The 17,700-nt window shown below is 62.5% G+C and overlaps 1 protein-coding gene across 2 annotated transcripts in view; it reads right to left on the bottom strand.

Moving 5' to 3' along the window:
* Positions 1–668: 668 nt before the first annotated feature.
* The window catches only part of SORCS2 (sortilin related VPS10 domain containing receptor 2), a 485,786-nt gene continuing 468,754 nt past the window's right edge, over positions 669–17,700 (bottom strand). Inside the window, exons 19-28 of one of the 2 annotated variants that reach the window (XM_070613348.1) lie at positions 17,113–17,299; positions 16,380–16,513; positions 15,086–15,209; positions 13,940–14,052; positions 13,346–13,471; positions 11,288–11,387; positions 10,520–10,622; positions 6,051–6,196; positions 3,439–3,512; positions 669–3,171 (exon numbers count right to left, since the gene is read on the bottom strand). In XM_070613348.1, coding sequence (XP_070469449.1) covers positions 3,148–3,171; positions 3,439–3,512; positions 6,051–6,196; positions 10,520–10,622; positions 11,288–11,387; positions 13,346–13,471; positions 13,940–14,052; positions 15,086–15,209; positions 16,380–16,513; positions 17,113–17,299 — 1,131 coding nt within the window. In that variant the 3' untranslated portion in view covers positions 669–3,147. The remainder of the gene's footprint in view (positions 3,172–3,438; positions 3,513–6,050; positions 6,197–10,519; positions 10,623–11,287; positions 11,388–13,345; positions 13,472–13,939; positions 14,053–15,085; positions 15,210–16,379; positions 16,514–17,112; positions 17,300–17,700) is intronic. The other variant, XM_070613347.1, reaches the window with a different exon arrangement.

Below are 17,700 nucleotides of genomic sequence, written 5' to 3'. Positions count from 1 at the left end.
CATCTCCCTCTGGAAGTGGGTTGGGAGCCACTGGCAAATGCACACGCGTGTGAAGTGTGTCCGTGCGTATTTCTTTGTCCCCACCTGTGACCACGGAGGATCAGAAATAAGAGCCTTCTGGAGAGGACCGCACAGCTGAAATTTCAGATGTCGTGGACACCCAGCCACCAGGGGAAGTAAAGGCGGTTTTTGAGGCCAGAGCATGGACCCACATCACGAGTCCGGCCTCCCTCCACGAACTCAAGGACCACGCCGAAGGGCCTGCAGAGACGAAGAGACGGCATCCGGCTCCGTGCGCGCTCTGTCGGCCGGGCACTCCCAGGCCCTCAACCCCCGGCCTCTGCTCCTCATCTGGAAACAGGCTGATGCTTCTGGGCCCTTCTGCCGGCCTTGGCAGGAGGCAGCGAGCCCACACCTGTGTGAGGACTTTGAAAGCCGACAGGGTGACATTACGGCTTTGCCGGTGGCAGGTTCCGCGTGACTGAGAAGGTTAATGTCACAGCATTCGCCCCCAGGGTCAGGAACACCTCCTGGTTCCTCGCTCGGGGCCCTGGCCATGCTGCCTCTGGGACCACCATTCTAGGGGCCGGTGTGTGTGCGCGTGTATCTAGGTAAATGTTGAAAAATAGCTTCATAATAAGACAAAAGCTGATCATATTCATTTAATCTTTGTTAAAAGCATCACAAATGATTTATTGATTTTTAAAAAGGAAAAATAAGAAAGAATTTCTCGCGTCTTTGTTAAGTGCATATGCCAAGTACGGGCACAGTCTGGTTGAGCGAGACGGGGCTGCCCACGGCAGGTCGCCTCCCGTTCCGGCGCCTGTATAGACCTGGCCATCAGTTACAGAGAGCCTCAGTGTCTAGCCAGATGACCCACAGCCCTGCACGTCGGTCTACACGTTATGCGGATGGAAAGTAGAAGGTTCTAGCAGGTGCCAACTTATTCCCAGCTTCTTGGGCCCACACACCCAAAACACTCATAATAGAAATAACATAAGATACAAGAAAAACACAAATAACTAAGGGGAAAAAAAACCCTACCCAAACAGCGGAGAGAAGAAGTTGAGGGGTCACGAGGGGACCTGCAGGCACTGATGAGCTGGGGGCTGCGTCCAGGGGCTCCATGCTGACCCTGACCTTGGACCTGCACGGTGCTGACCAGTGTTGGCCCCTGTGTGTCTGACCCTCACAGGACAGGCCGGGTGGGGATGGCAGGACGCAGGGCCCCCTGAGGTGTCTTTGGGACTGCAAGCAGGCTGGGGGCAAAGGTCCCCAGAATCCCAGCGTCTTCCCACACCAACTTCGCCAGGTCCGTGGCCTGGGGCCCTGGCCCGCCCTTCCCCCAGGAGGGGCTGGACGACCACTTGCAGGGTGACCTCTGAGGTGGTAGCCAGGAGCCCCAGCCCGTGGGCAGGCGGGGCCGGGAGAAGGACGCCTCCCCAGCCTGGCCGTGTAACCCACAGTGACCCCTTCCTCCCTGTGGTCTCAGAGTGCCCGTTTGTGACATGAGGGCGCTGGGGTCACCCACAAAGACTGAGGGGCCCCCGTGAGCCGGGGGCTGTTCTGGGTGTGAAGGGCCATCCCTAGGCCCCCCTCCTGCAGGCTGAGCTTCTTTTCCAGGGCAAATGGGCTCATGCCCCCGGGCCTCATCGTGGACTCACCACCTGCCAGCGCTTCCTGGCCTGGCTCCGTGCTCCTCCCCTTGGAGGGAAAGGCCCTGCCCCCTGAAGACCCCGCCCGGGGCGGGGGGCGGGGGGCGGGGGGGGGGCGGTGAGAAGGATGGGGAGGAGGGGAGGGGATACTGCCTTCCGGTTTCAAGGCAAAAGGGGACAACCTCCCCCATGTACTCATGTGTGTAGACTTCAGCTAGCATCCCTGGTTCTGGGCATCGGTGACTGAGTGGACCACACTGCATGGGGAGCAGGGGGCTGGTTCCCGGGACACCTCTGCTACCATCTTGCTGTGTGACCTTGGGAAAGTCACCCTCTCCTTTGGCCTCAGTTTCTCCATCTTCAAAATGAGGGGCACACTGCTGGATGGCCCTTCTGGCTCTGGCATCCTAAACATCTGCTGGTTCCTGGGTTTTCACATTGGTCCCTTAAGCTATAAGGAAGCTGGGACACTTGGTGCATCTCCGGGCTGTCCCGCCGGGCGCTGGGAAGGCGTGCAGGAGGGCGCCGCCTGCTGGCTGGCTGCAGCAATGCAGGCACTGGACCCCGGGGGGGCCCCTGTGGATCCCTCGGGGAAGCCGGGGAAAGCTTTCGCCCCACGGGGAGAATGGTGCCAGGAGAGGCAGAGAAGCAGCCCTGGGCCTTCTGGAAAAGGGGCTCCCGAGAATGGGGCTCTGACCAAGCAACCCAGACAGCTTTCGAAAGTTGAACAAACCCCCAAATGCAAACAGCTACCTAGAGAGGTATTTACACGATCCCCACTTTAGCAGAGGAGGGACAGCGGGAGGCATGGAGGGTGGTGTTGGGAGGGCCTGGGATGGGCGTGGGGCCTGGGTCGCAGACTTGCCGATGCTGGAGGGGGTGGACCCCCTGCAGAGGGGCAGCCGTGGAGGCAGGAGCTCCCTCCCTTGGGGCAGGTCTGGAGACGAAAGCAAGTCAGGAAGGACCCCACGTCCCTGTGCAGTGTCCCAGTGCAGCGTCCCTGTGCAGAGCGACTGAGTGTGTCTGCAGTTCTGGGAGCTCGGGCGGCCGGGCAGGCTTACCTCCCCGGTCTCTGGGGGACCAGCCTCGGCCCAAGAAGTCAGGCCTCGAGCTGGGCGGCAGGCGTGGAGCCGCTGGGTAGCTGCGTGGGGTCCAGGCACACGAAGTGCCCAGAGTCAGGCAGGGGCGGCAGGCGGTGAGTGGCCCTGGTGTCCAGGGAGGGCGGGGGTCGGCAGGCCCGTGTGTCCTGTGGGGTGGGCGGGCTTGAACCGAACACAGGGAGGGGCATCTGTCGCCTTGGGTGGGCATGGCCCGAGAAGGTGGCTTTTCCACAGGTCTCTGGGGGGACGCTCGGCCCAGCTCCGGTGCCGGCTGCGTTTGTGGTTCTGTGCCCTCCATGGGGGGTGAAACGACAGACAGGAGAGTGTTCTGGGCACGGGCCTCCATCGGCATCAGCTCACCAGGTAGCTGTGCATCTCTCTCGAGTTGATGCTCAGGACCACACCAGAGTGGTTCCCTAGGAGACAGAGAGACGCCCATGAGCTCAGGCCCACGGGCTGCACAGGGCAAAGAGATGGAGGGCCATGCAGGACAGGTGGCCTCAGCCGCGGCCACGGAGTCAACGTGCAGTGGGCGTCCCGAGGGTCCTTCAGCCGTGCAGGTCGTGCCTGGGCGCCGTGCGGAGGTGGTGGGGGTCCTTGTTTCCTGGGGGGTGACTGGGCATGGGTTCTCCCGGTGCCGGCGCAAACGGCGGACCCCATGGGACCTCCCACTGCCCACTGACCTGCAGCGGGGCGGGCCCTGGCACTGGCAGCAGGGGGATGCAGGAGGGGCGGTGTCCCCTCCTGGCGGGGGACGCTGCAGGGCACGGGCGGCGAGGCCGAGGCGGCAGGAGAGAAGGCCACAGCTTGGTCAGAAACGCGGGGGCTGGTTGGCAGTCCTGGGGGCCACGAGGTGACACCAAGGGACAGAGGCCTGGCCCGGGGAAAGGAGCTGGGGGACCTGGAGCTGCTCCTGCGAGCTGTCCCTCCCCCACCTCACGGGCACAGAGTGGAAAAAGTGACCGAGGGCTCCTCAGTCCAGCTAGGCCGCAGGCGCGTGGGGCTATGAGCCCAGCCGACTGTGTGAGACCTTCAAGGTCGGTCACCCCCTGGCCTCGGTTTTGTCATCTGTAGCATGGGGATGATCACAGTGCCTTGCAGAAGGGGTCGTAGCGGGCACCATAGGAAAAGCACACCTGATGTACCCGCGCGGTGCCTGGCGCCTCCCACGCGCTCGACTGCAAGAGCTATTATTCTTACACGGCTGTGTTCTCAGGGCTTGACGGCAGACCACCGCCAGAGGCGGGAGCCAAGCTCTCGTCTTCCCGGGACACCCACACCCTCCCTCCAAGCTTGGGAAGCCGGGGGTCACTTGAGCCTCTGCAGCCACCTCTGTCACCTGCACGGAGGTGGAGGCCGGGCCGTGTCGGGGCAGCATGGAGCCCCAAGCCCTGGCGGGGAGGGCCCTGGCGGAGGCAGTCTTTGGGTTGTGGGGTGCTCTCCCCAAGCTGGGCGGCTGCAGCGGTGCGAGCCCACAGGCTCTGAGCCTCAGAGCTGGGCTGGAATGCAGCTCCGCCTCTCATCAGCTAAGTGAGCTGGGGCGTGGAGTGACCCCTCTGAACCTGCGTTCTTGTCTATCAAATGGACACACTACCGGTACCCGCCTCACGGGGGTCAGACTACGTCCGGAAGCACTGAGCCCAGCACGGGGCGAGCACTCAGGAAATTAAAGTGCTTATTATCATGTCCCTGGAGGCTGCAGACACATCTGTGTGCATGAGCACATCTGTCCAGAGGGTGTGGGCGAGATGGGGCCTGTTGTGCACACAGTGAGGGACCCCCACCAAGGATGGGGAGCTGGAGAAAGGGAGGAGGACAAGGAGCGACCTGGGTTTGGATTCAAGGTCAGCCACTTGTCGGCTGTGCTGTCCTGGGAGAGTGACTTCACCTCTCTGAGCCTCACTTTCAAGCACTTAAAAAGTGAAGACAACGATTTCTTCTTCTCATGGTTCTGAGGATAACCAGCTACAGCGTGTGAGAGAACAGTCACAACAATGATGTCAGCAGCCGAGATGACAAGGACACGCTCATGGGGCTCCCTCGCGCCACTCTCTGCGTGGCTGCTCGTCTGGGGAGGTGGGGCTGGTCCGTGTGGAACGAGGGACAGAGGGGAACTGTTCTGGGAGGGATGAGGTGACTCCGAGGTCTGGCCCCCCACCGGCTGTGGCCCAGGGAAGCTCATCTCTTGCCTCGACGTCCTCAGCTCTGAAGAGGTGCCCACCCCTGCGCTCGGTGAAGGGACAGGAACCCCGGAACACAGGGCACAGCTGGGATCCCTGGCGGGTGCTCACAGACGCGGCCGAGTGGGGTCCCAGCCCATCAGCACAGGCTCCAACCGCCAACCTCAGAGGCTCCTCCTGGAGCCTCGGTTTCCCCACTTGTCGAAAGGAGGGGCTGTACTGTGCACCTGAGCTGGGTCCTATCCTGCTCCTCGCCCAGCGTGGCCTGGCCCTCCCCCACCGGGGGCCGAGTCCGTGTCCCCTCCCCCTGAGGATGGACAGACTTAGTGACTGAGCAGGACCGTGGGGCCTGTCGTGGGTGGCGGTGCGGTGGCCGCTGGCTGGCTGTCCTCTCTGGCTGCTCTGGCGACTCGGCCGCCACGTGGGGAGGAAGCCCAAGCCACACAGAGGGGCCATGGCAGGCGGTCAGGGGACGGCCCCAGCCGAGGGCTTGGCTGATGGCCCCTTAGCTGCCACACGCCCGAGCGGGGAGTGAGATGATCCTCGGCTGCGACCCTGAGAGGACCACCTGCCTGGGCCCGGTCAGCCCCACAACCATGGAGGAAGCGGTGATAAACCATGCTGCGACATACTGAGTCGAGGCTTTGGCTGTCCAGCCGGGGGGCCCTGGGATGCTCCCCGTTGGGCACGGTCACAAGGACACTTTGTAAACTGTAAAGTGCTGTGCACAGGTGGTTATGTCCGTGTGCGCGATGGCCACGAAATCATCACTTCCGGGGAGCAAGAGGTCTGGGAGTGTTGAGGGGTGCTCTGGGGAGAGGCCCCCGACATCCTAAGAACAGCCGGCTCCCCTGTGGACCTCAGCCCTCCGTCTGTCCTGCCCCACCCTCTGAGGGCCGGACCGGGCCTTCGGGGGCCGCTGGACGTGATGTGCCAGTGTCCACGGGTCCTGACAGTCCCTGGGCAGCCCAAGGCTCCTGTCATCACCTTGTCAGAGGGAGGGACAACCACCACGCCCTGCCTGGCCCTGGGTCCTGTGCACTGTGCCCATCGAGGCGGCTGGGAAGGGGGTGGCTGGGGAGGGTGGGGAGGCGGGTTTTCGGGGCGGGCGTTACCTAGAGTCTGCGAGTCCAGATCGCCGTCTATAAACCCCTCACCCTGGATGGGGCTCTGCGCGCCCTGGCTGTGGCTCACAGGGCTCGTCATCTCCTGCTCTTTCTCGTTGTGCATCTGGGCGTACACGGTCCTGCCGGGGCGTTTCCTGCAGGACAGAGGCGGGGGCTGAGGCCACCGCCCAGGCCGCCTGCCACCAGAAGCCCACAGCTGGGCCCCAGACCACCCCCACGTGTGGTGCACACAATGCTCCTGGGTCTCATCTACCGCCCCATGTCTGCACCAAGCCGCCTCTTCCAGGAAGCCCTCCCTCCCGTTAGTTAGCTCCTGCAGCCCTGGGTTCCCTCTGCCCCAGCACTGGGGTGCTCCTTGTGACTAGACCGGGGTGCACTGCAGGAGACGGCATTTCCCTCTCTCATTTCCCCATAGCCCAGCTTCTCTGGGACAGCAGCATCCTGGGCTCTGACGGGCTTGGAGGGCATGCATTCCATGCCACACACAGTGCCGACCCGGCTCCAAGAGGGGCCTGCTGGGCACCACGCAGGTTCCCAGGCTGTGCTGTCCTCGCTTTCCCATTCCTCCAGGGGCAGGAGAGGAGAGCGCAGGCACAGCTGCCTGAGCCTCCACTGGGCCTGGGCCCAGCTCCCTCGTGTTCATTTCCCCAGTTAGTCCCAGCAAAGCTCCGAAATGGCCCGGTCCCGGTCCACAGACGGAACCGAGATTCAGCAGGAGAGCGGCTTTCTCAGACGCTGCCGACCGCGTGCTGCCAGGCCTCGGGAAGCTTCAGGTGGCAGGCGCACGTCCAGGCCCCTGGGTGGGCTGGACTGTGTGACCAGCTCTGTCCACTGAGGGTGAGCAAAGGTGGCGTGTGTTGCTTGCAGGCTGGAACATGTGAATGCCGACTTGAGTCTCTCCAGAACAAACGGCCCCACTCTGTCCTTCTAGGCGCATGTGGCGAGGCACACGCCCCTGCCAGCCCCGGTGAACTCAATGAGAATGAGAAACCAACCTTTGGTGGCTGTGAGTCTCTGAGACTTTGGGGCTGTTTGTCACAGCAGCCGAGCCCAGCCCTTGCTGACCGCCACACTGGCCAGGAACGGAGCCACCCTCCCTGGGCTCCCACAGGCTGTGCTGCGGCTTAAAGCCCAGGATGGCTGCAGGTGGACTGGGCATTTCTCTCTGCTGCCCACTCTGAGCTGTTCTGCTCTCCTCCCGGGTGGGCCAAGCACTCTGGGGAGCACGCTGGACCCCATCACTGTGCTCCACTGTTTCCACGGCAACCCCTCCCCCAACGGCATGATTAATCCAGTGAGAAGCCCTGTGTGCCAGGCGCCAGGCCGGCTCTTACACCCTGGCCTCTCTTTGGGGCGCCGGCTGGGCTCCAGGTCCCCCTCTTCCTCCTCCTCCCTCTCTGCTCCTCTGGGTGCCACAGGGGCAGGTCCTTCTGGACCCTTTGCACAGTGTGCAACAAATCTGGGGCATTTTGTGGGAGCTGCAGTCTGTGCCTCGGGGGTCTGAAGGATGAAATTTAGAGAGAGCAGATTCCATCCTTCCACGGGCTAAAGGGCCAGCCCTGCCCTCCGCTCCCCATGCAGTTCCCGTGCCGCTGGCACGCTTGGACAGAACCCAAAGGAGCATCTGCACCCAAACTGAGGCCGAGCGGAAAGAGGAAGAGCTGGGGAGACTCCAGCCACCGGCCTCTAGCGCATCTGGCTCAGAGAGGCGTCTCACCGGTCTTCTCCATCTGCTCTCAAGACACCCACACCCGCGCCCCATGGGAGCCGGCCGCCCTGGGCGGTGCTCAGAAGGTCTCCATTCAACAGGTCGGGGTGACGAGGGGAGAGTGCACAGGAGACTGCCTGCCGGAGCTGGTGGTCCTGCTTCTCATCCCCCCACCCCCTCCCCAATCCTCCTCCTTGCCCTCCTCTCCCCTCCTGCTCAGCCTCCTTCACTCTCCTCCCCCATTCTTCCTCACCCCCTCCACTTCCTCCCACTCTTCTTTCTCCTCCCCTGCCTCTCCTTCTTCCTCCTCCTTCTTCATTCCTTTTCCCATCCCCCGCTTCTTAGTCCCCTTTGACAGATGAGGAAACTGAGGCTCAGGGAGGAGAAGTGACTGGCCCGAGCCGCAGAGCTGGTCAGCGGCAGGGCAGGATCATGTCGCCTGGCAGCTCGGACAGGGCTGTGCGCTCGGTGTGAAGGGCGCTCGAGCGCAGAGACTCGGAAGGGGCAGAGATGGCTGGGAGCCTGTCCTTCTTCGTTTGGCCCCTGCAGGTACGCGGGACCCCAGGCTCCCCCACACCCATATGGCAGAGGGGGTGCTGACAGGACCCTTGCTCCCAACACCCCCAGGAGAACCGGCGCGCCCATCGCACAGGTGAGGAAGCTGCGGCTCTCAGGCCAGCATCCACCCGGCACGGCCACAGCTCCGTGGCTTTTTTGAGGGAACTGAATACGGCAGTGCTTTGAACCGCGGGGGGAGAGTGAGAAGGCTGGGGGAGCCGGAAGCCCCTCCCTGGGGGTGGGAGGCGGGCCTGTGTTTCTGGGTACATTCTGGACCCTCTCTGGGCCGGGCCTGCGTTGTCCCAAGTGTGGGAATCCGCCCGACACCCGTGTGGACGTGCAGGCGGGGGGCTGGCGTCAGGGGCAGGAGGAGGGGGCAGAGCCTGGAGGCTGAGAACAAACTCCTGCAACGGGCATCAGTGGGACCCCAGCGCCAATCCGAATAAAGCCGTCGGCAGCTCGCGGTGGAAGGGAAGAAGCCTAGGCCGGCCGTGGACGGAGATGCAGCATCGCCGCGGAGGCAGAGGGAGCGCGAGCCTGTCCCTGGCTGGGTCACGGGCACCTGTCATCCATCCGAAGGCAGGGCTGCTCGGGGGCCCAGAAGGGGCCTCGGCCAGTGAGGGGGCCTCTGCTCAAGCCCAGGGAATTCCCGGAGTTACGGCCCCTGGGGCTCTGTGGACACCGACTTCAACCTGCTCTGTCCTCAGGGTAGGGAGGGGGCCTGGCTTCAGTACCGGAAATCCTGGGCCCCGATGCCACTTCCTGGCTGACAAATTCCAGGGGGGCTGTGGGGATCAAGCAATGTTGTCCAGGCAGAGGGGAGGGAGCAGATGGCAGGAGGTGGCATTCCTGGTCTCGACTCCCAGCAGAGGCCCATGTCCTTCACCCAGGAGGGGCTTTTGGGAGGAAGGATGCCGATTTGATTTGAATTCGAGGTGTCTGTGGAACACCCAGGTGGACCTGTCAGGAAACCAGTGCCTCTACAAGTTTAGAAATCAGGAGAGGCCACAGTCTCTGGAAGGGTCCAGCCTCATTGCTCAGCAAACTCCTACACATCCCTCAGGATCCCCATGCAGAAATCACCTCCTCAGGGAAGTCCTCCCAGATTCTCCAGACCAGCTCAGGTCCCTGTTACACACTCTCAGAGCACCTCAGGTGGCCCCTTCAGTTGGAATGGAATCACAAGGCAGGTGACAAGCTGCTGACACACTCCCAGCAAGGACACAGCTCCCTGAGGGCAGGAGCTGCATCTGCCTCAGTCAGCACTGCATCCCCAGTACCTGGACAAGTGTCCCGCACGGAGGAGGAAGGGCGTGCACCTAACTACAACTGAAAAGACCCAAGGTGCACAAAGGCCAGCTGGGAGGGGTCTAGAGAGGGGTCAGGTGGGGTCCAGGGCCTGGGGCAAGGGTGGGGCTGGACCAATGGACCCTTGGCTTCAGATCAACAAGAAGGAAAGGGTGAGCTGTATCTTCAGACTGTCTCTGAGGGTGACCCTGACCAGGGAGACCCTGAGGTCGCTGAGCTGACCAGGCAAGTTGGGGAGAAACTACAGGGTCGCATCTCGAAGCCGCCTTTTGCAGGAAACGAGTCTGCTGACACCTCTCCGTCATTTTGCCGGTTCCCAGGCCCAGAACCCAGGTGAGTCCAGACTCCTCAGACCTGCCAGCCTCAGCAGGAGGCCCCTGCCCACTCCTGCCCTGAATGTTCCCCGTTAAAGGCCCCCAACCCCTCCTCGTCTGGACCCTGGAGCGCTCTCCCAGCGGAGCACCTGCACACGACAGCTTTCAATCACGCTTGCTGAGGGAGGGGACGCACCAGTGCTGGAGGAAGCGTGGGACAGAGGGACGGGCCTGGGCAACTCCTCACTCCTCGCTTCCCAGCTGTGCGGCCCAGGCACGTTACTTAACCTCTCTGAGCCTGGGTTTCCTCATCTGTACAGTGGGCAGCGGCCTCCCTCTGATGTGGGTGGACCAGAGGGAACGATGGTGGGGGTGGGGGGGACGCTCGTTGGGCTGTGAGCTGTCTCCCTCCGGGACTGAGGGGACTCAGGACCGGGGAGGGGGCCCAGAGGAGCACCGGCCCCTGCAGCCCACCGCAGGCACAAACTCATACCCCTCCCAGGCGCCCCCTAAAAGCCCGCAGCCCTGCCATCACGCTTGGCCTGCCGAGGGAGGCCAGGTGGCCTTGCCTTTTGAACTTGTAGAGGATGAAGGCTCCCACCGCAAAGAGTCCGATGACAAAGAGGACCGCCACCGCCCAGTAGCCACCGCCTCCTCCCGGCCTCTGGGAATCTGCAGGTAAAGCAGCCGGTCAGCGGTCGGCATGGGCACATGCCTGTCCCCGGCGGGCGCCTGGGCACCGTGCAGCCTCCTTGCAGGGGGAGATGGGTCACGTCCTCTGGCAGGTTCTCTGGGTGCAGCTGGGAGGGGCGGGCAGGCTACGCAGGACGAGGAGCTCAGCTCTGGGCCTTGGAGGACCCCCACCCCTGCGCCCCCGGGCCTCCCGCTGTGTAATGCGGCTGGTCCTTCCTTCTGGAAAGTGGACAGTACCCCTCTGTCCATATTTATGCTGCCCTGGTGTGAACCCGCTGTCTCCCAATGGGCCGTCTTTACAGAGCAGAGAGAAGCTCTAGCTTCTGCACAGATTTCTGCCCAAGAGGGGAAGGGACACGCCTGACTGGAGGGGACAGACCCACGGTGGGGCAAGGGGCAGAGATCATCTGAGCCCCCAAATGTTTCCATAAATTACAGTCAGAGCTCTGTGCAGCATCTTCAGAGAGGAGTTCCAGGCCATTAGCTCTGACCTGGGTTTAATCCAGGCGACGGCCCCGCTGGGAGGAGTACGTGGCAGCTGCGGGGCCCCTCTGTCCCCCTTCCCTGTCTGAGGGCCTGGCCGCATGCCCACCCCTCCCTGCAGGGGAGCTCAGACCAGGCCGGGGAGGCTCCTGGCCTCTCACCTGTGTCCACGTCCCTCACAGCCACCAGGACGCGGACCCCGCCCCGCAGGAGGAAGCTGATCTTCTGTGCATTCAGCACCTGCCGGATGGCCATGAGTCTCTGCAAGCACAGAGGGGACAGTGAGGAGGGGTCTTCCGGAACCCGCCAGAGGGGGTGGGAGAGCTGGGCAGAGGGCCGCTCTGACCCCCTGCCTCTCTGAGCCTCAGCCTCCACGTCTGTAAAATGGGACACTAGCCCCCGGCCGGCTTCACCAGTAGCCTCTGATGGACCCACGCGACCCAGACCGGCCCCGCCCTGAAGGGCTCTTCTTCCAGTCGGACACGGGATGCGGTAAAGCAGGGGAAACGCGGGGAGCTCCCGGAGGCCCCCAGCCCCAGCGGTGGTCAGGGGAGGCTTCTCGGAGGCAGAACACCAAGAAGAGGACGAGGTGGTGACCCAGGCCCGGGGGTGACCCCACACCTGGGGGAGGGAAATCCAGGAGGCCATGTCGCTGGATCGTGGGGTGGGTCAGGGGTGGGCGCAGTTGGGGCTGGAGAGGACAGTGGCCCGGAGGGCCGCCAGCCCGTGGACTACAGGCACGCTCCTATTCCTTCAGGATCCGTGAGACGGTGACAAACACGGGCGGGGGCTTGCTGGCAGGCACCTGGCGCACAGTAGGGTTCCCGTTCCTGTTCTTCCCTGTGTCCTGCAACCACCACACCATCTAATTCCAGAACATTCCTATCATCCCAAAGGAAGCCCCATACCTGTCAGCCGTCACTCCCCCTCCCCCACCCCCAGCAACCCCTCATCTGCTTTCTGTCTCTATGGATCATTCTGGACGTTCCAGCTACATGGAGCCACACACTGTGACCTGCTGTGCTGGCTCCTCTCATTTAGGAGGATGCTTTCAAGGTTCATCCATGTTGTAGCGTGTCAGCACGTCGTTCCTCTTCATGGCTGAGCAATATTCCATTCTCTGGACCGACCACATTCTGCTCATTCATCTGTGGAGGGACGTCTGGGTCGTCTCCACTTGGGGCTGTTGTGAGCGAGGCTGCTGTGGACGGCCGTGTGCAAGTTTTGCGTGGACGTGCGTTTTCAGTTCTCCTGGGCACGTACCTGGGGTGGAGCTGCCATGTCCTCTGTGTGGAACTTTCTGAGGGGCCAGCGGACTGTCTTCCACATTTACAGCCTGCCCCGCGGTGCAGGGGCTTCCCTTCCTCCACGCCCTCATCAGCTCTAGTCATTGTCCGGTTTTTGTTTGTGTTTCTTTGCTGGGAATGGTTCGCTCTGAGCTAACATCTGTTGCCAGTCTTCCTCTGTCCTCTTGCTCTTCTCCCCAAAGGCCCGGGACGTGGTTGTGTACAGTTGTAAATTCTTCTGTGTGAGCCACTGCCACAGCATGGCTACTGACAGATGAGCAGCGTGGTTCTGTGCCCGGGAACTGAACCCAGGCCACTGAGGCAGAGCGCACCAAACTTTAACTGCTAGGCCACCAGGGATGGCTCCAACGCCTGCTTTTGTCAAAGGTTTAGAGCCACCCTCGAGGGAGGGAAGAGGCTCTGAGTCATCTTTGAGTGCCTGTCCCAGGCCTGTCAGGTGGCAGGGCTTCTATGCCCTGGATGAGGGCCGTATTTGGAAGCTGTCCTGCGTGATACAAATGTTTCTAACTGGATAGGGGCTGATTTCTGCTCTGTCCTGAAACCCGTGCCCTGACTGTCCCCAGACGCTGCTCACCTGCATCTCTGGGGCCCCAACATGTAGGTTGGGATGATGTGACCAGCTCCAGCCAATGAAATGGGAGAGGAGGTGGCACGTACCTCCCTGGGAGGTGGTCCAGTTCTGGGGCCTCCATCCCCCCCTCCCTCTCCCATCACAGTGACCTTGGAGGCCACGTGGGTCCCAGAGGGTGAAGCCACAAGGCAGGGGAGGGCCAGCTGCCAGAGTCGGACAGTGATTGGTGAGAAAGGAGTCTTTACGCAATGTGGAGCCACTGAGGTTTGGGGCTTGTCGTGAATTGCCAGCACACCCTCGGCCGTGCAGGGAGGACCCGGGCTGGTGGCCGCAGGACACACCTTGTCACTGGTGATGCTCCTCTTCCTCGTGGGCCTCGGAGAGGGCAGGAGCACGTACAGGTCAGCCAAGGTGGGCAGCCCTGGCCTCACCACGGTCACCAGTAGCTCCTCGGGGACGCCGGTCTCCTGTGGGGACGCAGACGAGCCGCTCTGGTCCTCATGCCTTCCGGGTTCCCTCCGCACTCTGGGGCCCCCAGGAACACCCTCTCTCCCGTCTTGGCCTGTCCGAGTCCTGGCCACCCATCCTGCAAGCCATTCCTGAGCCCTGTGCACCAAGGGGATGGCCCCGAATCCTACGGCGCCCTGCTCTGCCCCCTGCAGCCCAGCTCTCCTGCTCTCCCCACACCAGCCTCTACTCTGCCAGGCCTGCCGCCTCTGCTCCATTCCTCACACCGTGGCCACGCTGAGCAGGTCTCTCCCTGGCTAACGTCCTCCCAGATGTCAGGGCTCCCGACCATACGCCTCCCTCAACCCACAAAGTTCAGCCCACGCGGGCCCCTGTCTCCTGGAAGGCCCACTCCATCCCCCTTATCTGGGGGTCCTGGGGCCCCCGCGGGAACCGGGGAGGCGCTGGCATTAGAGGGCTGGGGGCACCTTGGAGAGGAGCCGGGTGACCACCAGGCCGACGTCCTCTCTCCACTCAGGGGTGTTGGGGTTGTGAGCGTCCAGGGCCCTGGAAAACTGCAGAGGCACCACCTGGAACTGATCTGGAAAGAGGCAGACGAGACAGCGGGTCAGCCCGGGGCGGCCCGGCTCGGCTCCCTCCGAGGAGGGGCCACGCGCCTTGGGTGGTCTGGGACTGCCCCTCGGTTGGATCCTGTGGCCCACTTTTGGAAAACAAGAGCCCACTTTGTGTGTCAACAGCTGTCCTGGGCAGCGCCCACTTCACTGGCTGCCATCTAATAACCACAACAATGACAAAGATGATGATGAAGACAGCCACACTGACCGGGAGGGAGGGCCTGCCGCGTGCCCAGCCTGCCCTCTGAGATTCATCCCATTAACTCACGAGGACATACACACCTCACAAGGTTGGCCTCCCATCCCCCAGGGATCCACGGACTTCGACTGGGATGGTCCCCCCACCAGAGTAAGAGTCCCCTGAGAGCAGAGGCCCCTCCTCCTCTTTCTTTCATTTCCCAGGGTCCCCAACTCAGAGACCTATTCTAGAGCCGCAGGAGTGAGAAGTGCCAGTGAGAAGCACCAGCCCCAGCAGCCTCCTTGTGGCCTCCCCGTGGCTCTCTCAAGCCTGGTTTTTCCCACTTGCAACATGGGCAGAGGCTTTTCAGGGATGAGCCACTCGGGGCCCCAGTGCTCTGGCAGCTGAACTCGGCACCTTCCAAGGGGACGAGGACTATCTCAGAGCTCGGGCGCAGGGCCTGGGCACAGTTCGCGAAAGAAGGGACGGCCACAGGCGATCCCACTGAACGTTGAACTGACAGCTGCTGTCCACAGGAGAGGCCATTCTTAACGCAAAAGGAGTTTTCACTGGTGCGACGATGAGAGCAGCAGCAGGCGGGGGTCTCCCCCATTCTTAGGACTAATTGTCTTCTGTAAATGTCTCCTTCGAGGGGCTCAGAGCCCCCAGGGAGCACCGGTGAATGGGACACGATTCAGAACAGGATGCTCAGCAAGGGCCTCCCCCAGTGACCAGGGCACACGGCTCACACCCCGCGCAGCCCGGCCCGTGGACGGAGGTGGGTGGGGGAGCGGGAGAAGGTTGTCGTCCCGGGGACTCACCCAGCACGCGGACCACCGTGGAGTCCTGCAGCACCGAGTTCCCGCAGGCAGCCTGCACCGTCACGCGCACGTCTCCCGTGTCCGCAAACCGTGTTGCCACAGAGTTGTCCAGGGAGAGCAAGGGCTGCGGGGGCACGGGGGGTCAGGGCCAGGCCGGGGTGATGGGCCGTGGCCACCTGCTGCCCAGGCCGCCCGGGGACCTCGGCACTCCCTTGCTCTCTGGAGAGATAGGGGCAGCCCTCTGGGAGGGAGGGTGCAGACAGCAGATCTAAGCTGACACACGGCAGGGTCACAGGTCCCCGCACATGGCCGTCCCGAGCCCCTCCTTCCGCGTGGACGGTTATAAGGCCTGCCGTGGCTGCCGGCTGGGCCTCCACACCCCATCCCAGGTGGTCTCCCCAGCACCACACTCAGCTGTGGCTGCTGTGAGAGCCGCGACCCCCTCATCCTTGGACCCCCCTGCCCGGCTCAGCACCCATCCCAGGGGTGGAGCACGCTCCTCAGGATTGGGGGGCAGTATGACCTTTGATCTTGCAGATGGGGAGACAGAGGCTCGGGGAGGTGCAGGCCCCTGCCCAAAGAGCTGGGCCGGCAGCTGTGGCTGAGCTGAGATTCAAACCCAGAGCCGGAGCCCCCGCCTTGACGCTCCCCGCTCCAGCGAAACACCCTCCAGAGCCTACGAAACTCCCTCGCCCGGGCCTCTGTTCTGGGCCCTCAGCTGTGTTTGGGGTCTTTCTGCTTAGGGTGCAGGGCTGTAGTTTGCTGAAGGAGGATGCCCCTCCTTGGGTCTTGAGGCCCCCCCCAGCTTATGGGTGGGCAGCCTGGCCCGCAAAGGCCTCAGGACCTCCCGCCAGCATCCTTCCTGTGGGCTCTGAATGAGGCTCCAGAGATTGGGTCCAGTACCAGTGACCCCGCCTCCAGGAAGCCTTCCCTGGCCACGCCTTCACCCAGCCTAGAAACGGCCTCGTGTCTCCTAGAGCTCTCGGACACCTTGCCTGCCCACTTCCTATGACACTTGTCACACCCTTACTCTGGTCACCTACTCTGTTCACATCTCTTTCCCAGGGGAAAAGGCAGGGTCTGGTCTGATTGATTCTGTGTCCACCACACTCGGACACGGCTGACGCAGAGCAGATGCTCAGGGAGGCAGGAAAGGATGGTGTGCTCCTGCCTCAGTTCCACTGCGCCACACTGTGTCCTGCCCAGTACCCGGACCAGTGTCCCGTCCTCACGCTCCACCCCGGATGGGAGCCTGCAGGAAGGAGGGGCTGCGAGGCGTCCAGGGCCAGCGAACCTGCAGGCTGTGGCCGATCCACCAGTAGAAGACGGTGAGGTTGGGGTTCGGAGGCAGCAGCACGGCTGTGAGGTTCACCTCCTGGTTGATACCAATGACAGGAACCACTTCGAGGTAGAGGGCCTGCAGGGGGGCTGCAGGGTCCAGAACAAGGTCAGGGGTCAGAGCGCATCAGGGCAGTGGGCGTTTCAGAGGCTGCTTATTGGTCACTGTCACCATTGACTTCATCATTACCACTGCCACCCCCACCTTCATTAGCATCATCGCCACCAACACCACCATCACTACCATCATCACTATCGCCATGACCATCACCAACATCATCAGTACCAGCACCACCACCATCATTATCACCACCATCCCCACCACCACCGGGGCCATCACTGTCATCATTACCACCAACACCACCACCACCATCACCACCATAACCATGACCACCATCACCATCACCATGACCATTACCATCATCAGCAGCACCATCACTATCCCCTCCACTAGCACCACCACCTCCATCATGACCATCAGCATCGTTACCACCAACCCTACTGCTGTGCAGACCACCAGGAGAGTGGATTTGAGCCCAGCCTTCCTGCCTTCCTGCCTCACTGCCCTTGAGCCTGCCATCCCGAGGACAGGGACCTGTGGCAGCCCGAGGGCCCCCTGAACTTCCCGAGGACCAGGTTCTCTCAGCCACAGGGAGACACGCTCAGCCTCGAAGGGGTGATGGACTTACAGTTGACCTGGACAAAGAGCACCGCCTCGTCGTGCCCTGCCGTGTTCTCCGCCCTGACAGACACACGGTAGATGCCGGGGCTCTCGTAGCGGTGCCGGATGGGCTCCCCGGTCAACGTGAGGTTCACGTACATGGCCTTGAAGCCGTCCCCCAGGTCCACCTGGTACTTGGTGGTCAGGACATCGCCCTGCAGGAGACACCGTGAGGCTACTTAGGAGTGGACCGCAAAGCTGAGGGGCCAGCGGTGGGTCACTCTCTCATTCATTCCCTCACTCCTTTGTCAAGTGAATGGACCTGGGGACCCCAGGTCAGCAGATCGGGTTCTGCCCTGGGGGCTTCCAGCGTGCTCTGCCAGGAGGGTTGAAGTGGGAGGTCGGGGTTACATTTGGTTTGTTTGTTTGTTACTATTTATTTATTTATTTATTTAGAGGAAGATTAGCCCTGAGCTAACTACTGCCCAGGGAGACGGCCGAGGCCTGGGCCGGGAGCCGGGAGGGCAGCATGCTGCAGTAACAGGCCTAGGAAGATGAACATAGGAAGACTCAAGCCCGTCCCAGGAAGAGACTGTGATTTCTCCTCCGTGACGCT

The sequence above is a fragment of the Equus przewalskii genome, chromosome 3, assembly GCF_037783145.1.
Source record: "Equus przewalskii isolate Varuska chromosome 3, EquPr2, whole genome shotgun sequence".
NCBI classification, from domain to species: domain Eukaryota; kingdom Metazoa; phylum Chordata; class Mammalia; order Perissodactyla; family Equidae; genus Equus; species Equus przewalskii.
The sequence above is the reverse complement of the archived record's forward strand: the minus strand, read 5'-3'. Positions and strand labels throughout refer to the sequence as shown.